Source organism: Psittacula echo, assembly GCF_963264785.1.
Source record: "Psittacula echo genome assembly, chromosome: 32".
Taxonomy (NCBI): Eukaryota; Metazoa; Chordata; class Aves; order Psittaciformes; family Psittacidae; genus Psittacula; species Psittacula echo.
The window spans coordinates 172,598-198,281 of NC_137767.1; the positions used below are offsets into that span (position 1 = coordinate 172,598).

General features: G+C 56.2%; 1 protein-coding gene across 1 annotated transcript; it reads right to left on the reverse strand.

Moving 5' to 3' along the window:
- Nucleotides 1-604: 604 nt before the first annotated feature.
- On the reverse strand, nt 605-24,369 carry GUCY2D (guanylate cyclase 2D, retinal; the record flags this gene model as incomplete). The annotated part of the gene is given in 21 exon segments (XM_080636391.1): nt 605-695; nt 1,665-1,750; nt 2,354-2,448; nt 2,630-2,728; nt 6,066-6,240; nt 7,903-8,095; nt 8,220-8,383; nt 11,278-11,426; nt 13,167-13,316; nt 13,410-13,566; nt 15,501-15,677; nt 16,263-16,343; nt 17,524-17,607; nt 17,860-17,964; nt 18,198-18,294; nt 18,433-18,517; nt 19,757-20,111; nt 21,078-21,379; nt 22,950-23,584; nt 23,586-23,674; nt 23,809-24,369. Coding segments are annotated over 21 exon segments (3,930 nt in total).
- Nucleotides 24,370-25,684: the final 1,315 nt, after the last annotated feature.

A 25,684-nucleotide genomic window follows, 5' to 3' on the forward strand; every position in this document is an offset into this window, starting at 1 on the left:
CCAACATGGCCGCCGCCACTGATCCAAGATGGCCGCCGCCACTGATCCAAGATGGCCGCCGCCACCGTGCTCTCCTTCCTGTGACGTCATCGGTGCCGTCTCCGTGCCGTCATGCCCTGCGGGGGGGGGGGGGTAAGGGAGGGCACCACTAGAGGGCGCTCTATGGGTGGGGTTGCTCTAGGCCCAGATCTCTATGGTCTTGGAGGACTCTATGCCCATAGAGAAGGGCTCCGTGTTGGGATAGAGCGGCCTTGGAGGACTCTATGCCCATAGAGAAGGGCTCCGTGTTGGGATAGAGCGGCCCTGGAGGACTCTATGCCCATAGAGAAGGGCTCCGTGTTGGGATAGAGCGGCCTTGGAGGACTCTATGCCCATAGAGAAGGGCTCCGTGTTGGGATAGAGCGGCCTTGGAGGACTCTATGCCCATAGAGAAGGGCTCCGTGTTGGGATAGAGCGGCCTTGGAGGACTCTGCCCTGTGACCCTAGAGGCGGAGCCTATTGGCGGGGCGGTGCCTATTGGAGGGGGCGGGGGGCAGCCGGAGGGGCGGAGCCTCTTGGCGAGCGAGGAGCCAATGGGAGGGGAGGGGGCGTGGCCTCACCTGCCTTATTTGGGCACCTGCCCCGGCCGGGCCTTCTCCAGCTTCCTCCTCCTCTCGGCGGGGATCTCGTCCAGGCTGATCCCGTGGTTGCTGGCGCTGGGGGGGGGGGGAGCAATGGGGCGCTATGGGGGGGTCTGAGCCCCACATTGACCCCATAGAGCCCTATAGGCACCCCATAGATCCCTGTATCTGCCCATAGAGCCCTACAGCCACCCCATAGATCCCTGTATCTGCCCATAGAGCCCTACAGCCACCCCATAGATCCCTGTATCTGCCCATAGAGCCCTACAGCCACCCCATAGATCCCTGTATCTGCCCATAGAGCCCTACAGCCACCCCATAGATCCCTGTATCTGCCCATAGAGCCCTACAGCCACCCCATAGATCCCTGTATCTGCCCATAGAGCCCTATAGCCACCCCATAGATCCCTGTATCTGCCCATAGAGCCCTATAGCCACCCCATAGATCCCTGTATCTGCCCATAGAGCCCTACAGCCACCCCATAGATCCCTGTATCTGCCCATAGAGCCCTACAGGCACCCCATAGATCCCTGTATCTGCCCATAGAGCCCTACAGCCACCCCATAGATCCCTGTATCTGCCCATAGAGCCCTATAGCCACCCCATAGATCCCTGTATCTGCCCATAGAGCCCTACAGCCACCCCATAGATCCCTGTATCTGCCCATAGAGCCCTATAGGCACCCCATAGATCCCTGTATCTGCCCATAGAGCCCTATAGCCACCCCATAGATCCCTGTATCTGCCCATAGAGCCCTATAGGCACCCCATAGATCCCTGTATCTGCCCATAGAGCCCTACAGCCACCCCATAGATCCCTGTATCTGCCCATAGAGCCCTACAGCCACCCCATAGATCCCTGTATCTGCCCATAGAGCCCTATAGCCACCCCACAGGCCTCAATATCAACCCTGTGGACCCCCATATCCACCCCATAGGCACCTCTATCCACCTATAGATCCCCTATAACCTCCCATAGCCCCCCTACAGCCACCCCATAGACCCCCATAGACCCCCCCATAGGGACCCCCACGTTGGTCTCACCCAGGCAGGAGGTCGGGGGGGGTGGGGATGGGTTTGGTGAAGCCCTCGCGTCCAACCAGCCAATAGGTGTCCTCCACGCCCTTGCCCTGCGCGGGGGGGCAATAAGGGGGCAATAAGGGGGCAATGGGGCAAAAAGGGGGCAATGGGGCAATAAGGGGGCAATGGGGGCAATAAGGGGACAATGGGTCAATAAGGGGGCAATGGGGCAATAAGGGGGCAATGGGGCAATAAGGGGGCAATGGGGGCAATAAGGGGGCAATGGGGCAATAAGGACTCAATGGGGGCAATAATGAGTCTATGGGGCAATAAGAAGTCAGTGGGGGCAATAAGGACTCAATGGGGGCAATAAGGACTCAGTGGGGCAATAGGACTCAATGGGGGCAGTAAGGTCTCAATGGCAGCAATAATGAGTCTATGGGGCAGTAAGGCCTCAATGGGGCAATAAGGTCTCAATGGGGGCAATAAGGACTCTATGGGGGCAATAAGGACTCAGTGGGGCAATAGGACTCAGTGGGGCAATAGGACTCAATGGGGGCAATAAGGTCTCAATGGCAGCAATATTGAGTCTATGGGGCAATAAGGCCTCAATGGGGGCAACAGAAGTCAATGGGGGCGATAAGGCCTCAATGGGCTCCCTAAAGGAGCCATGGGGCCGCTTCTGGGGCACTTGTGGGGCCCGGGGGGGTCACCTTGAGCTCGGTCTTGCCCCTGATGTCCAGCTTGAAGCCCTCCTTCAGCGCGTGCAAGATGGCCACGGTGCGGGCATTGACATGGATGCGGTAGGCTGTGGGGACAGCGACGTCCCCATGGGGCCCATCACACCCTGCCCCACATCCCCACCTCCCCTTTGGGTCCCCGTTGGGGTCTATGGCCGCCTCCCGGCACGCCCTTATGGGGGATGTGGGGCAGGGAGCCACTTGTGGGGCAGGGAGCCACTTGTGGGGCAGGGAGTGCGGGGCACTCACGGAGGCCGGTGGACTCCATGCGTGAGGCCGTGTTGACGGTGTCACCAAAGAGGCAGTAGCGGGGCATGGTGAGGCCCACGACGCCGGCGACGCAGGGGCCTATGGGGTGGGCGATGGGTGATGGGTGATGGTCAATGGGTGAAGGGCAATGGGCAATGGGTGATGGTCAATGGGTGATGGGCAATGGGTGAAGGTCAATGGTCAATGGGTGATGGGCAATGGGTGAAGGTCAATGGGTGAAGGGCAATGGGCAATGGGTGATGGGTGATGGGTGAAGGTCAATGGGCAATGGGTGATGGTCAATGGGTGATGGGTGAAGGTCAATGGGTGAAGGGCAATGGGCAATGGGTGATGGTCAATGGGTGAAGGTCAATGGGTGAAGGGCAATGGGCAATGGGTGATGGGCAATGGGTGAAGGTCAATGGGCAATGGGTGATGGTCAATGGGTGATGGTCAATGGGTGAAGGTCAATGGGCAATGGGTGATGGTCAATGGGTGATGGGTGAAGGTCAATGGGTGAAGGGCAATGAGCAATGGGTGATGGTCAATGAGTGAAGGTCAATGGGCAATGGGTGATGGTCAATGGGTGATGGTCAATGGGCGGTGGACAATGGCCAATGGTCAATGGGTAGTGGGCAATGGGTGAAGGTCAATGGGTGAAGGTCAATGGCCAATGGGTGATGGTCAATGGGTGAAGGTCAATGGGCAATGGGTGATGGTCAATGGGTGAAGGGCAATGGGCAATGGGTGATGGTCAATGGGTGAAGGTCAATGGGCAATGGGTGATGGTCAATGGGTGATGGTCAATGGGTGAAGGTCAATGGGCAATGGGTGATGGTCAATGGGTGATGGGTGAAGGTCAATGGGTGAAGGGCAATGAGCAATGGGTGATGGTCAATGAGTGAAGGTCAATGGGCAATGGGTGATGGTCAATGGGTGATGGTCAATGGGCGGTGGACAATGGCCAATGGTCAATGGGTAGTGGGCAATGGGTGAAGGTCAATGGGTGAAGGTCAATGGCCAATGGGTGATGGTCAATGGGTGAAGGTCAATGGGCAATGGGTGATGGTCAATGGGTGATGGTCAATGGGCGGTGGACAATGGCCAATGGTCAATGGGTAGTGGGCAATGGGTGAAGGTCAATGGGTGAAGGTCAATGGGCAATGGGTGATGGTCAATGGGTGAAGGGCAATGGGCAATGGGTGATGGGCAATGGGTGAAGGTCAATGGGCAATGGGTGATGGTCAATGGGTGAAGGTCAATGGGCAATGGGTGATGGTCAATGGGTGATGGTCAATGGGTGAAGGTCAATGGGCAATGGGTGATGGTCAATGGGTGATGGGTGAAGGTCAATGGGTGAAGGGCAATGAGCAATGGGTGATGGTCAATGAGTGAAGGTCAATGGGCAATGGGTGATGGTCAATGGGTGATGGTCAATGGGCGGTGGACAATGGCCAATGGTCAATGGGTAGTGGGCAATGGGTGAAGGTCAATGGGTGAAGGTCAATGGCCAATGGGTGATGGTCAATGGGTGAAGGTCAATGGGCAATGGGTGATGGTCAATGGGTGAAGGTCAATGGGCAATGGGTAATGGTCAATGGGTGATGGTCAATGGGTGAAGGTCAATGGTCAATGGGTGAAGGTCAATGGGCAATGGGTGATGGTCAATGGGTGAAGGTCAATGGGCAATGGGTGATGGTCAATGGGTGAAGGTCAATGGGCAATGGGTGATGGGTGATGGGTGAAGGTCAATGGGCAATGGGTGATGGTCAATGGGTGAAGGTCAATGGGCAATGGGTGATGGTCAATGGGTGAAGGTCAATGGGCAATGGGTGATGGTCAATGGGTGATGGTCAATGGGTGAAGGTCAATGGTCAATGGGTGATGGTCAATGGGTGAAGGTCAATGGGCAATGGGTGATGGTCAATGGGTGAAGGTCAGAGGGCAGTGGGTGGTGGTCAATGGCCAATAGGTGATGGTCAATGGGTGGTGGTCAATGGTCAGTGGATGGTGGACAGTGGGCAACGGGTGATGGCTGGGGGGCAATGGTCAGTGGGTGATGGGCAGTTGGAGACTGGCAATAATCAATGGGTGATGGGCAATGAGCAATGGTCAATGGTCAGTGGATAATGGTCAATGGGTCATGGTCAAAGGTTGATGGTCAATGGGTTATGGTCAATGGGTCATAGTCAATGGATGATGCCCAGTGATTGACACCCGATAGATAACACTCAATGGCAGACACCCGACGGAAGGCACCCAATGGAAGACACCCAATGGAAGACACCCATACCTCTTCCATGGCACCCAATGGATGACACCCAACTCATGACACCCAATGGAAGACACCCAATGGAAGATACCCATACCCCTCCCATGGCACCCAATGGATGACACCCAACTCATGACACTCAATGGAAGACACCCAATGGAAGATACCCATACCCCTCCCATGGCACCCAATGGATGACACCCAACTCATGACACTCAATGGAAGACACCCAACGAATGACCCCCAATGGATGACACCCAACTCATGACGCCCAATGGAAGACACCCAACTCATGACACCCAATGGAAGACACCCAATGGAAGATACCCATAACCCTTCCATGGCACCCAATGGATGACACCCAACTCATGACGCCCAATGGAAGACACCCAACGAATGATGCCCAATGGATGACACCCAACTCATGGCACCCAATGGAAGACACCCAATGGAAGACACCCAATGGAAGATACCCATAACCCTTCCATGGCACCCAATGGATGACACCCAACTCATGACGCCCAATGGAAGACACCCAACGGAAGACACCCAATGGAAGACACCCAATGGAAGATACCCATAACCCTTCCATGGCACCCAATGGATGACACCCAACTCATGACGCCCAATGGAAGACACCCAACGAATGACGCCCAATGGATGACACCTAACTCATGGCACCCAATGGAAGACACCCAATGGAAGACACCCAACGGAAGACACCCAATGGAAGACACCCATACCCCTTCCATGGCACCCAATGGATGACACCCAACTCATGACACCCAATGGAAGACACCCAATGGAAGATACCCATACCCCTCCCATGGCACCCAATGGATGACACCCAACTCATGACACCCAATGGAAGACACCCAATGGAAGATACCCATACCCCTCCCATGGCACCCAATGGATGACACCCAACTCATGACACCCAATGGAAGACACCCAATGGAAGATACCCATACCCCTCCCATGGCACCCAATGGATGACACCCAACTCATGACACCCAATGGAAGACTCCCAATGGAAGATACCCATACCCCTCCCATGGCACCCAACGGAAGACCCCCAATGGATGACACCCAACTCATGGCACCCAATGGACGCCCCCCAGCGGACGCCCCCCAACCCATGGCACCCCACGGCCCCGTCCTCACCCGAGTGGAGGCCGATGCGGATGCGCACGGGCACCTCGGGCATGTGGCGCATCTTGAAGGTGCCCACGGAGCTGAGGATGTCCAGGGCCATGTTGGCGATCTCCCCCGCGTGCCGGTTCCCGTTGCGCTTGGGCAGCCCCGACGCCACCATGTAGGCATCACCGATGGTCTCCACCTAGAGGAGACGTCGGACACGGCCATAGGCACCCGATGGGGGGGGGGGGGGGGGGGGCCGGGGGGGGTTATTCACCCTATGGGAGGACGTGGAGGTCGTGGTGGTGGTGGTGGTGGTGGGGACCTTGGTTGGATGCTATGGGGAGGTATGGGGCTGGTGGAACTCCCTAGAGGAGGATGGGGCTCCATAGGGATGTATGGGGCTGGTGGGACTCCAATAGGGACACATAGGGCTCCATAGGGAGATATGGAGCTGGAGGGACTCCATAGGGAGATATGGGGCTGGTGGAACTCCCTAGAGGAGGATGGGGCTCCATAGGGATGTATGGGGCTGGTGGGACTCCAATAGGGACATATAGGGCTCCATAGGGAGATATGGAGCTGGAGGGACTCCATAGGGAGATATGGGGCTGGTGGAACTCCCTAGAGGAGGATGGGGCTCCATAGGGATGTATGGGGCTGGTGGGACTCCAATAGGGACATATAGGGCTCCATAGGGAGATATGGAGCTGGAGGGACTCCATAGGGAGATATGGGGCTGGTGGAACTCCCTAGAGGAGGATGGGGCTCCATAGGGATGTATGGGGCTGGTGGGACTCCAATAGGGACATATAGGGCTCCATAGGGAGATATGGAGCTGGAGGGACTCCATAGGGAGATATGGGGCTGGTGGAACTCCCTAGAGGAGGATGGGGCTCCATAGGGATGTATGGGGCTGGTGGGACTCCAATAGGGACATATAGGGCTCCATAGGGAGATATGGAGCTGGAGGGACTCCATAGGGAGATATGGGGCTGGTGGAACTCCCTAGAGGAGGATGGGGCTCCATAGGGATGTATGGGGCTGGTGGGACTCCAATAGGGACATATAGGGCTCCATAGGGAGATATGGAGCTGGAGGGACTCCATAGGGAGATATGGGGCTGGTGGAACTCCCTAGAGGAGGATGGGGCTCCATAGGGATGTATGGGGCTGGTGGGACTCCAATAGGGACATATAGGGCTCCATAGGGAGATATGGAGCTGGAGGGACTCCATAGGGAGATATGGGGCTGGAGGGACTCCATAGGGAGATATGGGATTCCATAGGGACATATGGGGCTGGTAGAACTCCTTAAGGACACATGGAGCTGGTAGAACTCCATAGGGGGATATGGGATTCCATAGGAACATATGGGGCTGGTGGGACTCCATAAGGACACATGATGCTGGTAGAACTCCATATGGAGATATGGGATTCCATAGGGACATATGGGGCTGGTAGAACTCCTTAAGGACACATGGAGCTGGTAGAACTCCATAGGGGGATATGGGATTCCATAGGGACATATGGGGCTGGTAGAACTCCTTAAGGACACATGGAGCTGGTAGAACTCCATAGGGGGATATGGGATTCCATAGGGACATACGGGGCTGGTAGAACTCCATAAGGACACATGGAGCTGGTAGAACTCCATAGGGGGATATGGGATTCCATAGGGACATACGGGGCTGGTAGAACTCCGTAAGGACACATGGAGCTGGTAGAACTCCATAGGGGGATATGGGATTCCATAGGGACATACGGGGCTGGTAGAACTCCATATGGAGATATGGGATTCCATATGGACACATGGAGGAGATGGGACCCCATAGGGAGCTGTGGGTCCCGTCCCCCCCCCACACCTTGTAGACATCATGGGAGCCAATGATGGCGTCGAAGAGGGTGTAGAGGTCGTTGAGGAGGTCGACCACCTCGATGGGCTCGCTCATGGCCGAGATGGTGGTGAAGCCCACGATGTCGCTGAAGTAGAGCGTCACCTCCTCGAAGTACTCGGGCTCCACCGGGGTCCCCATCTTCAGCGCCTCGGCCACCGACCTGCCGGGGGGCAATGGGGGGCAGTGGGGGTTACCTAGGGAGTCCCCCCAGCCCCATAGCTCCCTATGGAACCCCCCCATAGCGCCCCATAGACACCCCCCCCCCCCCAGCCCCATAGACCCACGGGGGCAGCATCTGGGTGAGGAGCTTGTCTGTCTTCTGCTTCTCGAGCTCGAGCTCCTCGGTGCGCTCCCGGATGAGGTCTTCCAGGTTGCTGGAATACTGCTCCAGCATCCGCAGCATGGAGTCGATGATGTTGGTCTTCCGGCCCTTGTTGATGCTCTTGAACTGGAGGGAACGTGGAGGCAATGGGGGTCAATGGCAGGCAATGGGGTAAACGGGAGGCAATGGGATCAATGGGGGTCAATGGCAGGCAATGGGATCAATGGGGGTCAGTGGCAGGCAATGGGGTAAACGGGAGGCAATGGGATCAATGGGGGTCAATGGCAGGCAATGGGATCAATGGGGGTCAGTGGCAGGCAATGGGGTAAACGGGAGGCAATGGGATCAATGGGGGTCAATGGCAGGCAATGGGATCAATGGGGGTCAATGGGAGGCAATGGGGTAAACGGGAGGCAATGGGATCAATGGGGGTCAATGGCAGGCAATGGGATCAATGGGGGTCAATGGGAAGCAATGGGGTAAACGGGAGGCAATGGGATCAATGGGGGTCAATGGGAGGCAATGGGGGTCAATGGGGGTCAATGGGAGGCAATGGGGTAAACGGGAGGCAATGGGATCAATGGGGGTCAATGGCAGGCAATGGGATCAATGGGGGTCAATGGGAGGCAATGGGGTAAACGGGAGGCAATGGGATCAATGGGGGTCAATGGGAGGCAATGGGGTAAACGGGAGGCAATGGGATCAATGGGGGTCAATGGCAGGCAATGGGGTAAATGGGAGGCAATGGGATCAATGGGGGTCAATGGCAGGCAATGGGATCAATGGGGGTCAATGGGAGGCAATGGGGTAAACGGGAGGCAATGGGATCAATGGGGGTCAATGGCAGGCAATGGGATCAATGGGGGTCAATGGGAGGCAATGGGGTAAACGGGAGGCAATGGGATCAATGGGGGTCAATGGGAGGCAATGGGATCAATGGGGGTCAATGGCAGGCAATGGGGTAAACGGGAGGCAATGGGATCAATGGGGGTCAATGGCAGGCAATGGGATCAATGGGGGTCAATGGCAGGCAATGGGGTAAACGGGAGGCAATGGGATCAATGGGGGTCAATGGGAGGCAATGGGGTAAACGGGAGGCAATGGGATCAATGGGGGTCAATGGGAGGCAATGGGATCAATGGGGGTCAATGGCAGGCAATGGGGTAAACGGGAGGCAATGGGATCAATGGGGGTCAATGGGAGGCAATGGGGGTCAATGGGGGTCAATGGGAGGCAATGGGGTAAACGGGAGGCAATGGGATCAATGGGGGTCAATGGCAGGCAATGGGATCAATGGGGGTCAATGGGAGGCAATGGGGTAAACGGGAGGCAATGGGATCAATGGGGGTCAATGGCAGGCAATGGGATCAATGGGGGTCAATGGGAGGCAATGGGGTAAACGGGAGGCAATGGGATCAATGGGGGTCAATGGGAGGCAATGGGATCAATGGGGGTCAATGGCAGGCAATGGGGTAAACGGGAGGCAATGGGATCAATGGGGGTCAATGGCAGGCAATGGGATCAATGGGGGTCAATGGGAGGCAATGGGGTAAACGGGAGGCAATGGGATCAATGGGGGTCAATGGCAGGCAATGGGGGTCAATGGGGGTCAATGGGAGGCAATGGGGTAAACGGGAGGCAATGGGATCAATGGGGGTCAATGGCAGGCAATGGGGTAAATGGGAGGCAATGGGATCAATGGGGGTCAATGGCAGGCAATGGGGTAAACGGGAGGCAATGGGATCAATGGGGGTCAATGGCAGGCAATGGGATCAATGGGGGTCAATGGGAGGCAATGGGGTAAACAGGAGGCAATGGGATCAATGGGGGTCAATGGGAGGCAATGGGGGTCAATGGGGGTCAATGGGAGGCAATGGGGTAAACGGGAGGCAATGGGATCAATGGGGGTCAATGGGAGGCAATGGGGTAAACGGGAGGCAATGGGATCAATGGGGGTCAATGGCAGGCAATGGGATCAATGGGGGTCAATGGCAGGCAATGGGGTAAACGGGAGGCAATGGGATCAATGGGGGTCAATGGCAGGCAATGGGGTAAATGGGAGGCAATGGGATCAATGGGGGTCAATGGCAGGCAATGGGATCAATGGGGGTCAATGGGAGGCAATGGGGTAAACGGGAGGCAATGGGATCAATGGGGGTCAATGGGAGGCAATGGGGTAAATGGGAGGCAATGGGATCAATGGGGGTCAATGGCAGGCAATGGGGTAAACGGGAGGCAATGGGATCAATGGGGGTCAATGGCAGGCAATGGGATCAATGGGGGTCAATGGGAGGCAATGGGGTAAACGGGAGGCAATGGGATCAATGGGGGTCAATGGCAGGCAACGGGGTCAATGGAAAGCAATGGGAGGCAATGGGGTCAACGGTGGTCAATGGGAGGCAATGGGAGGCACGGGGGTCAATGGGAGTCATAACTGCTCCCACAACCCCATATTGGTCCCATAGCCCCATAACTGGTCCAAATGACCCCATATTGGTCCCACCACCCCATAACTAGTCCCACCCATACAAGCCCCATAACTGCTCCCACCACCCCATATTGGTCCCACAGCCCCATAGCTGCTCCATCGCCCCATATTGCTCCCATCCAACCCCATATTAGTCCTACCCAACCATAAGGGTCCCACCACCCCATATTGGTCCCACCACCCCATAACCAGTCCCACAACCCCATACAAGCCCCATAGCACCATAACTGGGCCAAATGACCCTGTATTGCTCCAACTACCCCATATTGGCCCCATCCAACCCCATATTAGTTCTACTCAACCCTAAGGGTCGTACCACCCCATACTGGTCCCATAGCCCCATATTGGTCCCATAGCCCTGTAACTGCTCCATCACCCCATATTGGTCCCATCCAACCCCATACTGATCCCACCACCCCATACAAGCCCCACAGCCCCATAACTGCTCCATCACCCCATATTGGTCCCATAGCCCCATAGCTACCCCTGCAGTCCAATCACCGCCCCCCATCTCACCCCACATTGCTCCCACCTGGTCGAAGACCTGGTCGATGTTGGGCCTGCGCTCGGGCTGCTCGCTCCAGCATTGCTTCATCAGATGAATGCACTCCAATGGGGCCTGGTCCGCGGACACGGCCGGGCGGCAAAGGGGAGGTGGCTTCCGCACCTTCTCGATGATCTCTGGGGGCATCAATGGGGCAATGAGACCCCCAAGGGGTCCTAGGGGTGGTTATGGTTATCCTGGAGGTGGTTATGGCTACCCTAGAGGTGGTTATGGTTATCCTGGAGGTGGTTATGGTTATCCTGCAGGTGGTTATGGCTATCCTAGAGGTGGTTATGGTTACCCTAGAGGTGGTTATGGTTACCCTAGAGGTGGTTATGGTTACCCTAGAGGTGGTTATGGTTATCCTGGAGGTGGTTATGGCTACCCTAGAGGTGGTTATGGTTATCCTGCAGGTGGTTATGGCTATCCTAGAGGTGGTTATGGTTACCCTAGAGGTGGTTATGGTTACCCTAGAGGTGGTTATGGTTACCCTAGAGGTGGTTATGGTTATCCTAGAGGTGGTTATGGTTACCCTAGAGGTGGTTATGGTTATCCTGGAGGTGGTTATGGTTATCCTAGAGGTGGTTATGGCTACCCTAGAGGTGGTTATGGTTATCCTGGAGGTGGTTATGGTTATCCTGGAGGTGGTTATGGTTACCCTAGAGGTGGTTATGGTTACCCTAGAGGTGGTTATGGTTATCCTAGAGGTGGTTATGGTTACCCTGGAGGTGGTTATGGTTATCCTGCAGGTGGTTATGGCTATCCTAGAGGTGGTTATGGTTACCCTAGAGGTGGTTATGGTTATCCTGGAGGTGGTTATGGTTATCCTGGAGGTGGTTATGGTTATCCTGGAGGTGGTTATGGTTACCCTAGAGGTGGCTATGGTTACCCTAGAGGTGGTTATGGTTATCCTAGAGGTGGGTATGGTTACCCTGGAGGTGGTTATGGTTATCCTGCAGGTGGTTATGGCTATCCTAGAGGTGGTTATGGTTACCCTAGAGGTGGTTATGGTTATCCTGGAGGTGGTTATGGTTATCCTGGAGGTGGTTATGGTTATCCTGGAGGTGGTTATGGTTATTCTGGAGGTGGTTATGGTTATCCTGGAGGTGGTTATGGTTACCCTAGAGGTGGTTATGGTTATCCTGGAGGTGGTTATGGTTATCCTAGAGGTGGTTATGGTTACCCTAGAGGTGGTTATGGTTACCCTAGAGGTGGTTATGGTTACCCTAGAGGTGGTTATGGTTACCCTAGAGGTGGTTATGGTTACCCTAGAGGTGGTTATGGTTATCCTGGAGGTGGTTATGGTTACCCTAGAGGTGGCTATGGTTATCCTAGAGGTGGTTATGGTTACCCTAGAGGTGGCTATGGTTACCCTAGAGGTGGTTATGGTTACCCTAGAGGTGGTTATGGTTACCCTAGAGGTGGTTATGGTTATCCTAGAGGTGGTTATGGTTACCCTAGAGGTAGCTATGGTTACCCTAGAGGTGGTTATGGTTATCCTGGAGGTGGTTATGGTTATCCTAGAGGTGGTTATGGTTATCCTGCAGGTGGTTATGGTTACCCTAGAGGTGGTTATGGTTACCCTAGAGGTGGTTATGGTTACCCTAGAGGTGGTTATGGTTACCCTAGAGGTGGTTATGGTTACCCTAGAGGTGGTTATGGTTACCCTAGAGGTGGCTATGGTTACCCTAGAGGTGGTTATGGTTACCCTAGAGGTGGTTATGGTTATCCTGCAGGTGGTTATGGTGATCATGGTGATGGTTATGGTTATCCTTGCGGTGCTTGCTACCACCTGCAGATGCTTGGCTGCCTCCCATAAGTACCAATAGTGGGGGGGGGGGGAGATGCCCATTGGCTGCCCGTTATGGGGCCGGTACCTTCGGGTGGCAATCCCAGCATGCAATAGGGCCCGCTGCGGCAGATGACCTCCTGCATGATGATCCCGATGCCATAGACGTCCCCTCGGAAGGAGCCGCGGCGTTCCAAGGCCGCGTCCCGCAGCAGCTCTGGCGCCGTCCATAGGCGCTCTATGGGGGGGGGACAAGACCCATGGAGGACCCCATTGGGTGGCGGAAGAGCCCTCGAGGACCCCATTGGGTGGTGATGGGCCCCATCCTCACCCTGTGGTTGCAGGGGGGGGGTTGTGACCCGCTGGGCCTCCAGGAGCTCGTTGTAGCCGTGGTCGGTGACCTTGAGGACGAAGCGCCCATCCACGACGCAGTTGCGGGACTTGAGGCGCCCATGGACCACGTCGCGGTGGTGGAGGTAGCGGACGCCCTATGGGAGAGGAGGGCAATGGGGTGGCAATGGGAGGGTCAATGGGATAGGGAATGGGAGGAGAAATGGGATGGTGGATGGTCAATGGTCAATGGGATGGAGAACAGCTTGGCCACCAGCATGGTCAATGGGAGGGTCAATGGGGTGGGCAATGGGCAATGGGCAATGGGGTGGGCAATGAGAAATGGGGTGGGCAATGGGCAATGAGCAATGGGGTGGGCAATGAGCAATGGGGTGGGCAATGGGGTGGGCAATGAGCAATGGGGTGGGCAATGGGCAATGAGCAATGGGGTGGGCAATGAGCAATGGGGTGGGCAATGGGGTGGGCAATGGGCAATGGGGTGGGCAATGGGCAATGGGATGGGCAATGGGGTGGGCAATGGGCAATGGGCAATGGGGTGGGCATTGGGGTGGGCAATGAGCAATGGGGTGGGCAATGAGCAATGGGCAATGGGATGGGCAATGGGCAATGGGGTGGGCAATGGGCAATGGGCAATGGGGTGGGCAATGGGCAATGAGCAATGGGGTGGGCAATGGGCAATGGGGTGGGCAATGAGCAATGGGCAATGGGATGGGCAATGGGCAATGGGGTGGGCAATGGGCAATGGGCAATGGGCAATGGGGTGGGCAATGGGCAATGGGGTGGGCAATGGGGTGGGCAATGGGCAATGGGGTGGGCAATGAGCAATGGGCAATGGGATGGGCAATGGGCAATGGGGTGGGCAATGGGCAATGGGGTGGGCAATGGGCAATGGGATGGGCAATGGGGTGGGCAATGGGCAATGGGCAATGGGATGGGCAATGGGGTGGGCAATGGGCAATGGGCAATGGGGTGGGCATTGGGGTGGGCAATGAGCAATGGGGTGGGCAATGAGCAATGGGCAATGGGATGGGCAATGGGCAATGGGGTGGGCAATGGGGTGGGCAATGGGCAATGGGGTGGGCAATGAGCAATGGGCAATGGGATGGGCAATGGGCAATGGGGTGGGCAATGGGCAATGGGCAATGGGGTGGGCAATGGGCAATGGGGTGGGCAATGGGGTGGGCAATGGGCAATGGGGTGGGCAATGAGCAATGGGCAATGGGATGGGCAATGGGCAATGGGGTGGGCAATGGGCAATGGGCAGTGGGGTGGGCAATGGGCAATGGGGTGGGCAATGAGCAATGGGGTGGGCAATGGGCAGTGGGGTGGGCAATGAGCAATGGGCAATGGGATGGGCAATGGGCAATGGGGTGGGCAATGAGCAATGGGCAATGGGATGGGCAATGGGCAATGGGGTGGGCAATGGGCAATGGGCAATGGGGTGGGCAATGGGCAATGGGGTGGGCAATGGGGTGGGCAATGGGCAATGGGGTGGGCAATGAGCAATGGGCAATGGGATGGGCAATGGGCAATGGGGTGGGCAATGGGCAATGGGGTGGGCAATGGGCAATGGGATGGGCAATGGGGTGGGCAATGGGCAATGGGCAATGGGGTGGGCATTGGGGTGGGCAATGAGCAATGGGGTGGGCAATGAGCAATGGGCAATGGGATGGGCAATGGGCAATGGGGTGGGCAATGGGGTGGGCAATGGGCAATGGGGTGGGCAATGAGCAATGGGCAATGGGATGGGCAATGGGCAATGGGGTGGGCAATGGGCAATGGGCAATGGGGTGGGCAATGGGCAATGGGTTGGGCAATGGGGTGGGCAATGGGCAATGGGGTGGGCAATGAGCAATGGGCAATGGGATGGGCAATGGGCAATGGGGTGGGCAATGGGCAATGGGGTGGGCAATGGGCAATGGGCAGTGGGGTGGGCAATGGGCAATGGGGTGGGCAATGGGCAATGGGGTGGGCAATGGGCAATGAGCAATGGGGTGGGCAATGGGCAATGGGGTGGGCAATGAGCAATGGGGTGGGCAATGGGCAGTGGGGTGGGCAATGGGGCGAGCACCTTGATGAGGTCGATGAGGAGGGAGGACTTGAACATCCAGTCGAGCTTCATGTCCTCGTTGCGCAGGAGGTCCTCGAGGCTGCCCCGCGAGCAGTGCTCCGAGACCAGGGCGAAGACGCCGCAGTCGTGGAAGAAGCCCAGGAAGAGGTTGACGTTCTCATGGCGCAGGTCCCGCAGCTGCAGGGGGCCACCGTCGGCCAAGGGGCTGCTCTGGGCCCCCTATGGCTACTCATGGACCCACATTGGCCCCCTATGGCTTCCTATGGACCTGCATTGGCCCCCTATGGCTTCCTATGGACCCACATTGGCCCCCTATGGCTTCCTATGGACCTGCATTGGCCCCCTATGGCTTCCTATGGACCCACATTGCCCCCCTATGGCTTCTCATGGACACACATTGGCCCCCTAAGGCTTCCTATGGACGTGCATTGCCCCCCTATGGCTTCCTATGGACACACATTGGCCCCCTATGGCTTCCTATGGACCCACATTGCCCCCCTATGGCTTCTCATGGACCCACATTGGCCCCCTATGGCTTCCTCTGGACTCACATTGGCCCTCTATGGCTTCCTATGGACCCGCATTGGCCCCCTATGGCTTCCCATGGACCCACATTGGTCCCATTGATGCTCCCATGCCCCAGTGTTGTCCCCTGTGTCCCCTTGATGCCTCCATGACCCATGGTTGTCCCCCAGATCCCATCGGTGTCCCCGTGACCCAATGTTGTCCCCCATGGCCCATTGGTGTCCCCATGGCCCTCACCTTGCAGAAGGCCAGCTTGGTGGCCGGTTTCACCTCCCTGTGCTGGTCTCCAGGGAACTTCTTCAGCCAGACCCAGTCACCCTGAGGGGCAAAAGGGGGTGAGGGTTGAGCACCCCTGGGACCAGCCCCACCCCGAGGTGCTGGGGACACCGTGGGGGTGTCCCAACGTCAACCCAACTCCATTCAACTCAACCCAACTCAACTCAATGAACTCAACCCAAAGGAAGTCAACCCAACTCAACCCAATTCAACCCAGTTCAATCCATCTCTACTCAACCGAACTCAATGAACCCAACCCAACTCAATTCAATCCAACTCAACTCAACGATCTCCACTCAAACCCAAGCCAACTCAACGATCTCAACTCAATTCAACCCAACTCAATGAACTAAACTCAACTCAACCCAATTCGATCCATCTCAACTCAACTCAATGATCTCCACTTCAAATCCAAGCCATCCCAACGATCTCAACTCAACCCAACTCTGCTCAACCCAATTCTACTCAATCCAACTCAACCCAACCCAATTCAACCCAACCCAATGAACTCAACTCATCCCAACTCAATGAACTCAACCCAACTCAACTCAATCCAACCCAATGACCTCAACTCAATCCAACCCAACCCAATTCAACCCCATTCAGCCCAACCCAACTCAACCCAATGAACTCAACTCATCCCAACTCAATGAACTCAACCCAACTCAACTCAATCCAACCCAATGACCTCAACTCAATCCAACCCAACCCAATTCAACCCCATTCAGCCCAACCCAACTCAACCCAAGGACCTCAACTCATCCCAACTCAATGAACTCAACCCAACTCAACTCAATCCAACCCAATGACCTCAACTCAATCCAACCCAACCCAATTCAACCCCATTCAGCCCAACCCAACTCAACCCAAGGACCTCAACTCATCCCAACTCAATGACCTCAGCAGAACCCAACCCAATTCAACACCATTCAACTCAACTCCACCCTATGAACTCAACTCATTCCAACTCAATGAACTCAACTCATCCCACCTGAAGCCAAGTCAACCCAATGAACTCAACTCGATTCAACCCAACTCAATGACCTCAACTCAACCCAACTCAATCCAACCCAACCCTCCCAGAAGCCACTGCAGATCCCCCTTCATCCCCCCTCTTTCATCCTCTCCCCACTCAAGCCCAGGGAAGGACACTGGGTGGTGGATCCAGGGGTTGGGATGGAGCAGGAGGACCACGTTGGGGGGGGTCACTGGTGCCTCTTACCTGCACGGAGGCGACAAGGCCCTGCTGGTTAAACAAAAGGAGGAGCAAGGGGAGGTGGTTGTGGGGCCTCAGAGGCTCATCTCCCTGCGGGAAAGGGCATTGGTCACCCACGGCCTAACGTGGCCACCTATGGCCACCAGCCCTCAACTGGGATGCAAGGGGGTAGAGGTGCCAGCGTCCCCTTCCCTCCTAATGGAGCCCTATGGAGGTGGCCTTGCCTTGTCGCCCCCGGTGGTGGCAATGGGGAGGTGGGGTTGGGGTGATCAAGGGGACAATGGGGACCAAAAGCGGGGGGGGGGGGGGACACAAGAGGAAGGGGACCAGGGGAGCTCTCACCTCGGCAATGGCCACGTTGGTGTTGTCCGGGGTGGCAGCGGCGCTCTTGGTGCTCTTGGTGTCACCGGTGCTGTGGCCGGCGAGGCTGGTCCTGCTGCCATCGACCTGTATGGGGACGTGGGGTGTGGGGTGTGGGGATATGAGACATGGGGACACGTCACCCATCAGACCACATCACCCACAGGGCCCCATTAAACCCCTGGGTCTCCTCCCAGGCTCACCCCTTGATGCCTTCTTCAAGCATCAGGGTCTCCTTCCCCCACCCCACATTGAGCACCACAGCCCCATTGCGCCCCCTTATGTCCCCCTATGGCCCCCCTATGGGCACCCTATGGCACCTGCTTGCAGCTGAGGGTGTTGATGAAGGTCAGGTCGTCCATGGTGAGGATGATCTTGTTGGGGCCCTTCATCAGCTGGGCCTGTTGGATGCGGCGCCTGCATGGGATGGGACATGGAAGCTGCTGAGATGCCTCCATAGGGAGCCCGTAGCACCCCATAAGCCCCATAGCCCCCATTGGAGCCCCATAGCTCCCATTGGAGGCCCATAGCACCCATTGGGGTAGTGGGACCCACCTGATGAAGCAGGCGAGGGCAGCGCCGGCTGTGGCCAGGGCACAGATGAGGATCAACATGAGGAAGACGATGGTGGCATCCAGCCCTATGGGAGAGAAAGGGGGTGAGGGCCTTCATCAAGGGCACCCATGGGCACCTATGGGTGCGTCTGGTCAGCTATGGCCACCTATGGTTAGCTATGGCTACCTATGGTTAGCTATGGCTACCTATGGTCAGCTATGGCCACCTATGAGTGCTGTGGTCATGGAGGGCCACCATGGTCAGCTATGGCCACCTATGGTCAGCTATGGCCACCTATGTGTGTTGTGGTCATGGAGGGCCACCATGGTCATCTATGGCCACCTATGAGTGTTGTGGTCATGGAGGGCCACCATGGTCATCTATGGCTACCTATGGTCAGCTATAGCCATCTATGAGTGTTCGTGGTACCATGGTCACCCATGGCCACCTATGGTCAGCCATGGCCACCTATAACCACCTATAACCATGGTCACCCCTGGGTACCTATGATCAGCCATGGACACCTATGGTCCAGCTATGGTGGGCTATGATGGATGGATGGGTGGATGGATGGATGGAGATGGTGGACATGGATGGATGATGGTGGATGGATGATGATGGATAGATGATGATGGATGGATGATGGATGATGATGGATAATGAATGGATGGAGGATGATGATGATGATGGATAGGTAATGAATGGATGGATGATGGATGGATGGATGATGGATGGATGATAATGATGATGATGATGGATGGACGATGATGGATGGATGGATGGATGGATAATGAATGGATGGATGATGGATGGATGGATGATGGATGGATGATGATGATGATGATGACTATGGATGGATGGATGGATGGATGGATGGATGGACGGATGATGGATGGATGATGATGATGATGATGACGATGGATGGATGGATGGATGGATGGATGGACGGATGATGGATGGATGATGATGATGATGATGATGGATGGATGGATGGATGGATGATGGATGGATGATGATGATGATGATGATGGATGGATGATGATGGATGAATGGATGGATAATGAATGGATGGATGGATGGATGGATAATGGATGGATGATGATGATGATGATGATGATGGATGGATGATGATGGATGAATGGATGGATAATGAATGGATGGATGGATGGATGGATAATGGATGGATGATGATGATGATGATGATGGATGGATGATGATGGATGAATGGATGGATAATGAATGGATGGATGATGATGATGGCGATGATGAATGGACGCTGATGGCTGCCAGTGGCTGCCTCTCCCGGCCCCACACCCCCCCTCACCCCCATTACAGATGGAGCCCGTCTCGAACCAACACCCGGCGTCGGTGCCGGGGCTGGCGCTGCGTGGCCAATGGGGGACGCGGTCGCGTTGGCTCAGGCCGCGGGTGCCTGGCTCCAGCCCATAGACCGGCCACAACCGATCCCCTTGGCCGTCGGTGTCCAGCACCACGTAGGGGACCCTGACGGCCCCATCCTGGTCAATGGAGAAGCCTTGGCAGAAGCCCTCGACGTGGAGGTCGTGGAAGCTCTGGGCCACGCTGGTGCCCATCACCCAGCGGCCCGCGCGCCGCGCGGCCTCCACCGCCGCCGCCAGCACGTAGATGGAGTTGTAGATGGTGGCGAAGAGAGGGTGGACCTATGGGGGGAGAAAGCAGGGGGGGGTCAATGGGGTGGGGGAGCAGCAGGAGGGGGAGGGGGAGGGAATGGGAATGGGGGTGGGTGCGGGTCCTGTGGGTCGAGGGTGGTGGCCGTGGTGGTCTCTGTTCAGTGATGTTGGCCATGGTCATCTCTACCCAATGGTGGTGGCCATGGTCATCACCAGTCAATGATGTTGGTCATGGTCATCAACATCCAATGCTAGTGGTGATGGTTATCAACATTCAATGCTATTGGTGATGGTTATCAACATTCAATGCTATTGGTGATGGTTATCAACATTCAATGCTATTGGCCATGGTCATCACCATTCAATGCCATTGGCCACGGTCATCTCCACTTGAGTCCCATTGGCCGCGTTCTCCACCAACTGCCCCATCCTACAACCAACCCATAACCCATCTCTGTGGATCCCATTCCCACCCCATAGATGTGTCCTTCTCCCCATAGAGGTGTCCCTCACCCCATAGAGGTGTCCCTCACCCCATAGAGGTGTCTCTCACCCCATAGACATGCCCTATACCCCATAAACATGTCACTCATAGTTGTATCATTCTCCCCATAGATGTATCCCTCACCCCATAGATGTGTCCTTCACCCCATAGCCCTGCCCTACACCGCATAGCCCTGCTCTACATCCCATAGAGATGTCCTTCACCCCATGGAGATGATAACCCATAGACATGCCCTACACCCCATAGACATGTCCCTCACCCCATAGAGATGTCCTTCATCCCATGGAGATGTTACCCCCCAGAGCTGTCCCTCACCCCATAGACCTTCCCTACACCCCATAGCCCTGCCCCACACCCCATAGGCCCGTCCCTCACCCTGGAGTCATGTCCCACACCCCACAGAGATGTCCTTCACCCCTTAGAGATGATAACCCACGGAGGTGTCCCTCACCCCCCCGCCCTGCCCCACACCCCCCAGCCCTGCCCCACACCTGCACGGGGTCGATGTAGGCAGGGAGCTCGTTGGCCTCCTGGGCCTGGCGCAGGGCCTGGTGGAAGGAGCCGTGGGGCGAGTCCATGGTGATGGTGAGGACGGCGTCGTGCGCGCGGCGCAGGCGGGAGCTGTTGGCCAGGCCCGGGTAGGCCACGCTCTGGTAGGGCAGGGGGAAGGTGAGGGTGTCGTAGGGGATGAAGACGAAGGCGCCGTCGGCCATGCCCAGGTCGGCGGCCGTCTCCAGGAGGACTTTCTGCTCCTGGCCGCCCAGCAGCACCGAGTGCATGCACATGAGCACCACTGCGGGGACAGCAGCGTCAGCAGTGCCATCGTTAGCGCTCGTCGTCAGCATCATCAACATCCATCAGCATCCATCATCCATCATCAACATCCATCAGCATCCATCAGCATCCATCATCCATCATCAACATCCATCAGCATCCATCATCCATCATCAACATCCATCAGCATCATCATCCATCATCAACATCCATCAGCATCATCATCCATCATCAACATCCATCAGCATCATCATCCATCATCAACATCCATCAGCATCCATCATCCATCATCAACATCCATCAGCATCCATCATCCATCATCAACATCCATCAGCATCCATCAGCATCCATCATCCATCATCAACATCCATCAGCATCCATCATCCATCATCAACATCCATCAGCATCCATCATCCATCATCAACATCCATCAGCATCCATCATCCATCATCAACATCCATCAGCATCCATCATCCATCATCAACATCCATCAGCATCCATCAGCATCCATCATCCATCATCAACATCCATCAGCATCCATCAGCATCCATCATCCATCATCAACATCCATCATCATCCATCATCCATCATCAACATCCATCAGCATCCATCATCCATCATCAGCATCCATCAGCATCCATCATCCATCATCAACATCCATCAGCATCCATCATCCATCATCAACATCCATCAGCATCCATCATCCATCATCAGCATCCATCAGCATCCATCATCCATCATCAACATCCATCAGCATCCATCATCCATCATCAACATCCATCAGCATCCATCATCCATCATCAACATCCATCAGCATCCATCATCCATCATCAACATCCATCAGCATCCATCAGCATCCATCATCCATCATCAACATCCATCAGCATCCATCATCCATCATCAACATCCATCAGCATCCATCATCCATCATCAACATCCATCAGCATCCATCATCCATCATCAACATCCATCAGCATCCATCATCCATCATCAACATCCATCAGCATCCATCATCCATCATCAACATCCATCAGCATCCATCATCCATCATCAACATCCATCAGCATCCATCATCCATCATCAGCATCCATCAGCATCCATCATCAACATCCATCAGCATCCATCAGCATCCATCATCCATCATCAACATCCATCAGCATCATCATCCATCATCAACATCCATCAGCATCCATCATCCATCATCAACATCCATCAGCATCCATCATCCATCATCATCATCCATCAGCATCCATCATCCATCATCATCATCCATCAGCATCATCATCCATTACCCATCACCATCATCCATCCTTCTTCATCATCACCATCATCATCATCCCTCATCCCTCCATGTTCTCATTCCATGTTCACCATCTCCACCCATCCTTCTCTTCCCATCTCCAGCCATCCTCCATCATCATCATCCTCCATCATCATCATCATCCATCCTCTTCCATCATCATCCATCATTATCCATCGTCTTCATCATCACCCATCATCATTATCCATCCTCTATCATCATTATCCATCATCATCCTCCTCCATCCTCCATCACCATCACCCCCCTTTCCCTCCCTTTCCCCCCTCACCTCTCACTCCATCCGCCCTCTTCACCCTCCTCAACGCCTCCTTGGCCTCCTCCTCCACCGCCCCGGCCACGGCCACCACGCTCACGGGCAACCCCTTGGCCCTCAACCCTTGGGCCACCTCTTGCCCCACTTCCCTCCATAGGTCCTGCGGGGCGGCCACCACGGCCACGTGGGCCCAGCGGAAGAACCTCAGCACCGCGTGCAGCACTTCCACGGCCCCCGGCATGGCCGGCACCACCGTCTCCATCCCGTCCCCACCATCCATGGGCCCCAAGCAGCTCCAGGCCACCAAGGGCTTGTTCCAGGCGGCCATCAAGAGGGCGGCTGCCCCACAGCTGCCGGGGTTGATGGGGCCCACCAAGGCGGACGCGTAGCGGTCGACATTGAGGACCCCCATGGTGGCCTGGGGGGTGGAACAGGCCTCGGGGAGGACCAAGGGGTCCCACCAATAGGCTTGGTTGTAGTCGGGGTCCTTGTTGAGGCGGGAGGTGGCCAAGCGCGAGGCCAGGTCCGGGTGGGCCCGGGCCAGGATGGGGTCGCAGGACCAGGGCCCCATGACCCCCACTTTGAAGGTGGCGCCGTGGGTGGGGGTGGGCGAAGGGAGGAGGAGGAGGAGGAGGAGGAGGAAGGGGAGGAAGGGGGGCGGGAAGGGGAAGGGCCACCGGGGGTGATGGGAGAGGTGGAGGAGGGAGGGGGGGGAGAGGGGGGCGGTGGAGGTGATGCCACTGTTGGAGGGGCAACCATTGATGATCCCATTGGAGATGATGTCCCCATTGGAGATGTCCCCATTGGAGATGTCCCCATTGGAGATGTCCCCATTGGAGATGCAGCCATTGGAGATGCAACCATTGGAGGTGACACCATTGATGCTCCCATTGGAGATGCCACCATTGGAGGTGATGTTGTTGGAGGTGATGCTGTTGGAGGTGCCACCATTGGAGATGCCGTCGTTGGAGGTGATGCCATTGGAGATGCCTCCATTGATGCTCCCATTGGAGATGTTCCCGTTGAAGATGCCACCATTGGAGATGTCCCCATTGATGCTCCCATTGGAGATGCCACCATTGGAGATGTCCCCATTGATGTCCCCATTGAAGATGTCCCCATTGAAGATGCCACCATTGGAGATGTCCCCATTGATGCTCCCATTGAAGATGCCACCATTGGAGATGTCCCCATTGATGTTCCCATTGGAGATGTCCCCATTGATGCTCCCATTGAAGATGCCACCATTGGAGATGTCCCCATTGATGCTCCCACTGGAGATGCCACCATGGACAAGGTCTTCCTTGGAGATGTCCCCATTGGTGATGATGCCCCCATTGATGTCCCCACTGATGCCCCCATTGAGGCCCCCATTGAAGCCCCCATTGGTGCCCCCATCGGTGCCTGCAGGGGCCATGGCCCTGCCTCCCCCCATGCTCCGGGGGCTCCTCAGGCCCGGGGGGGCTGCGCAGGGGGGGCCCGGGGGGGTCCCCATGGGTCCAGCGAGGTCACCATGGCCGGGGGGGGCGCTACCACCTGCGGGGGGGAGAGGGGGGGTGATGGGGGGGGCCATTGAGGGGCATGAGGGGCCTAAGGGGGGGGTTATGGGGGCCCATAGGAGGGTAATGGGGGTGTTATGGGGGCCTATAAGGGGGTAATGGGGGGCTATGGGGGTGCTATGGGGGTGTTATGGGGGCCTATAAGGGGGTAATGGGGGGCTATGGGGGTGCTATGGGGGTGTTATGGGGGCCTATAAGGGGGTAATGGGGGGCTATGGGGGGGCTGTGGGGGTGTTATGGGGGCCCATAGGGGGGTAATGGGGGAATACGGGGGGGTAATGGGGGGTTACGAGGGGCTCATAGGGGGGAATGGGGGGCTATGGGGGGTAATGGGGGCCCATAGGGAAGTAATGGGGGCCAATAAGGGGGGTTATTGGGGGGCTATGGGGGTCTATAAGGGGGAAATGGGGGGTTATGGGGGCCCATAGGGGGGTAATGGAGGGCTACGGGGGGGGGCTATAGGAGTTATGGGGGGGTTATGGGGGTCCATAAGGGGGTAAAGGGGGGGCTATGGGGGGGTTATGGGGAGGGTTATGGGGGATTATGGGGATCCATCGGGGGCCTATCGGGGTTATGGGGGGGCTATGGGGGGCTATGGGGGTCCCGGAGCTCTCCATGACCCATAAAGGAGAGGTCACAGCCCCCCCCCCCGCCTCTGACTCCCATCATCCCCCGCGGCCCCATTAATCCTACGGGGGGGGGGGGAGAAGGAGTAAAACCCGGATTATCCCCTCCCCCCCGCCCCGGGTGATACCACGTGAGGAGATGGGGGGGGACAGAGAGTGACCCCCTCCCATTGCTTCCCATTGCCCCCATTGACACCCATTGACCCTATTGAAACCCATTGACACCCATTGATACCCATTGACACCCATTGACACCCATTGATACCCATTGATACCCATTGACCCCCATTGACACCCATTGACACCCATTGATACCCATTGATACCCATTGACCCCCATTGACCCCCATTGACACCCATTGATACCCATTGATACCCATTGACCCCCATTGACACCCATTGACACCCATTGACCCCCATTGACCCCCATTGATACCCATTGACCCCCATTGATATCCATTGACCCCCCCCTTGGTGCCATAATTGCCCCCCCCCGGGTTATTTCTGGCCCCTTTATCTCCTGCATGTGTCATGTGTATACATACATGTATAGGGACACGTGTTGT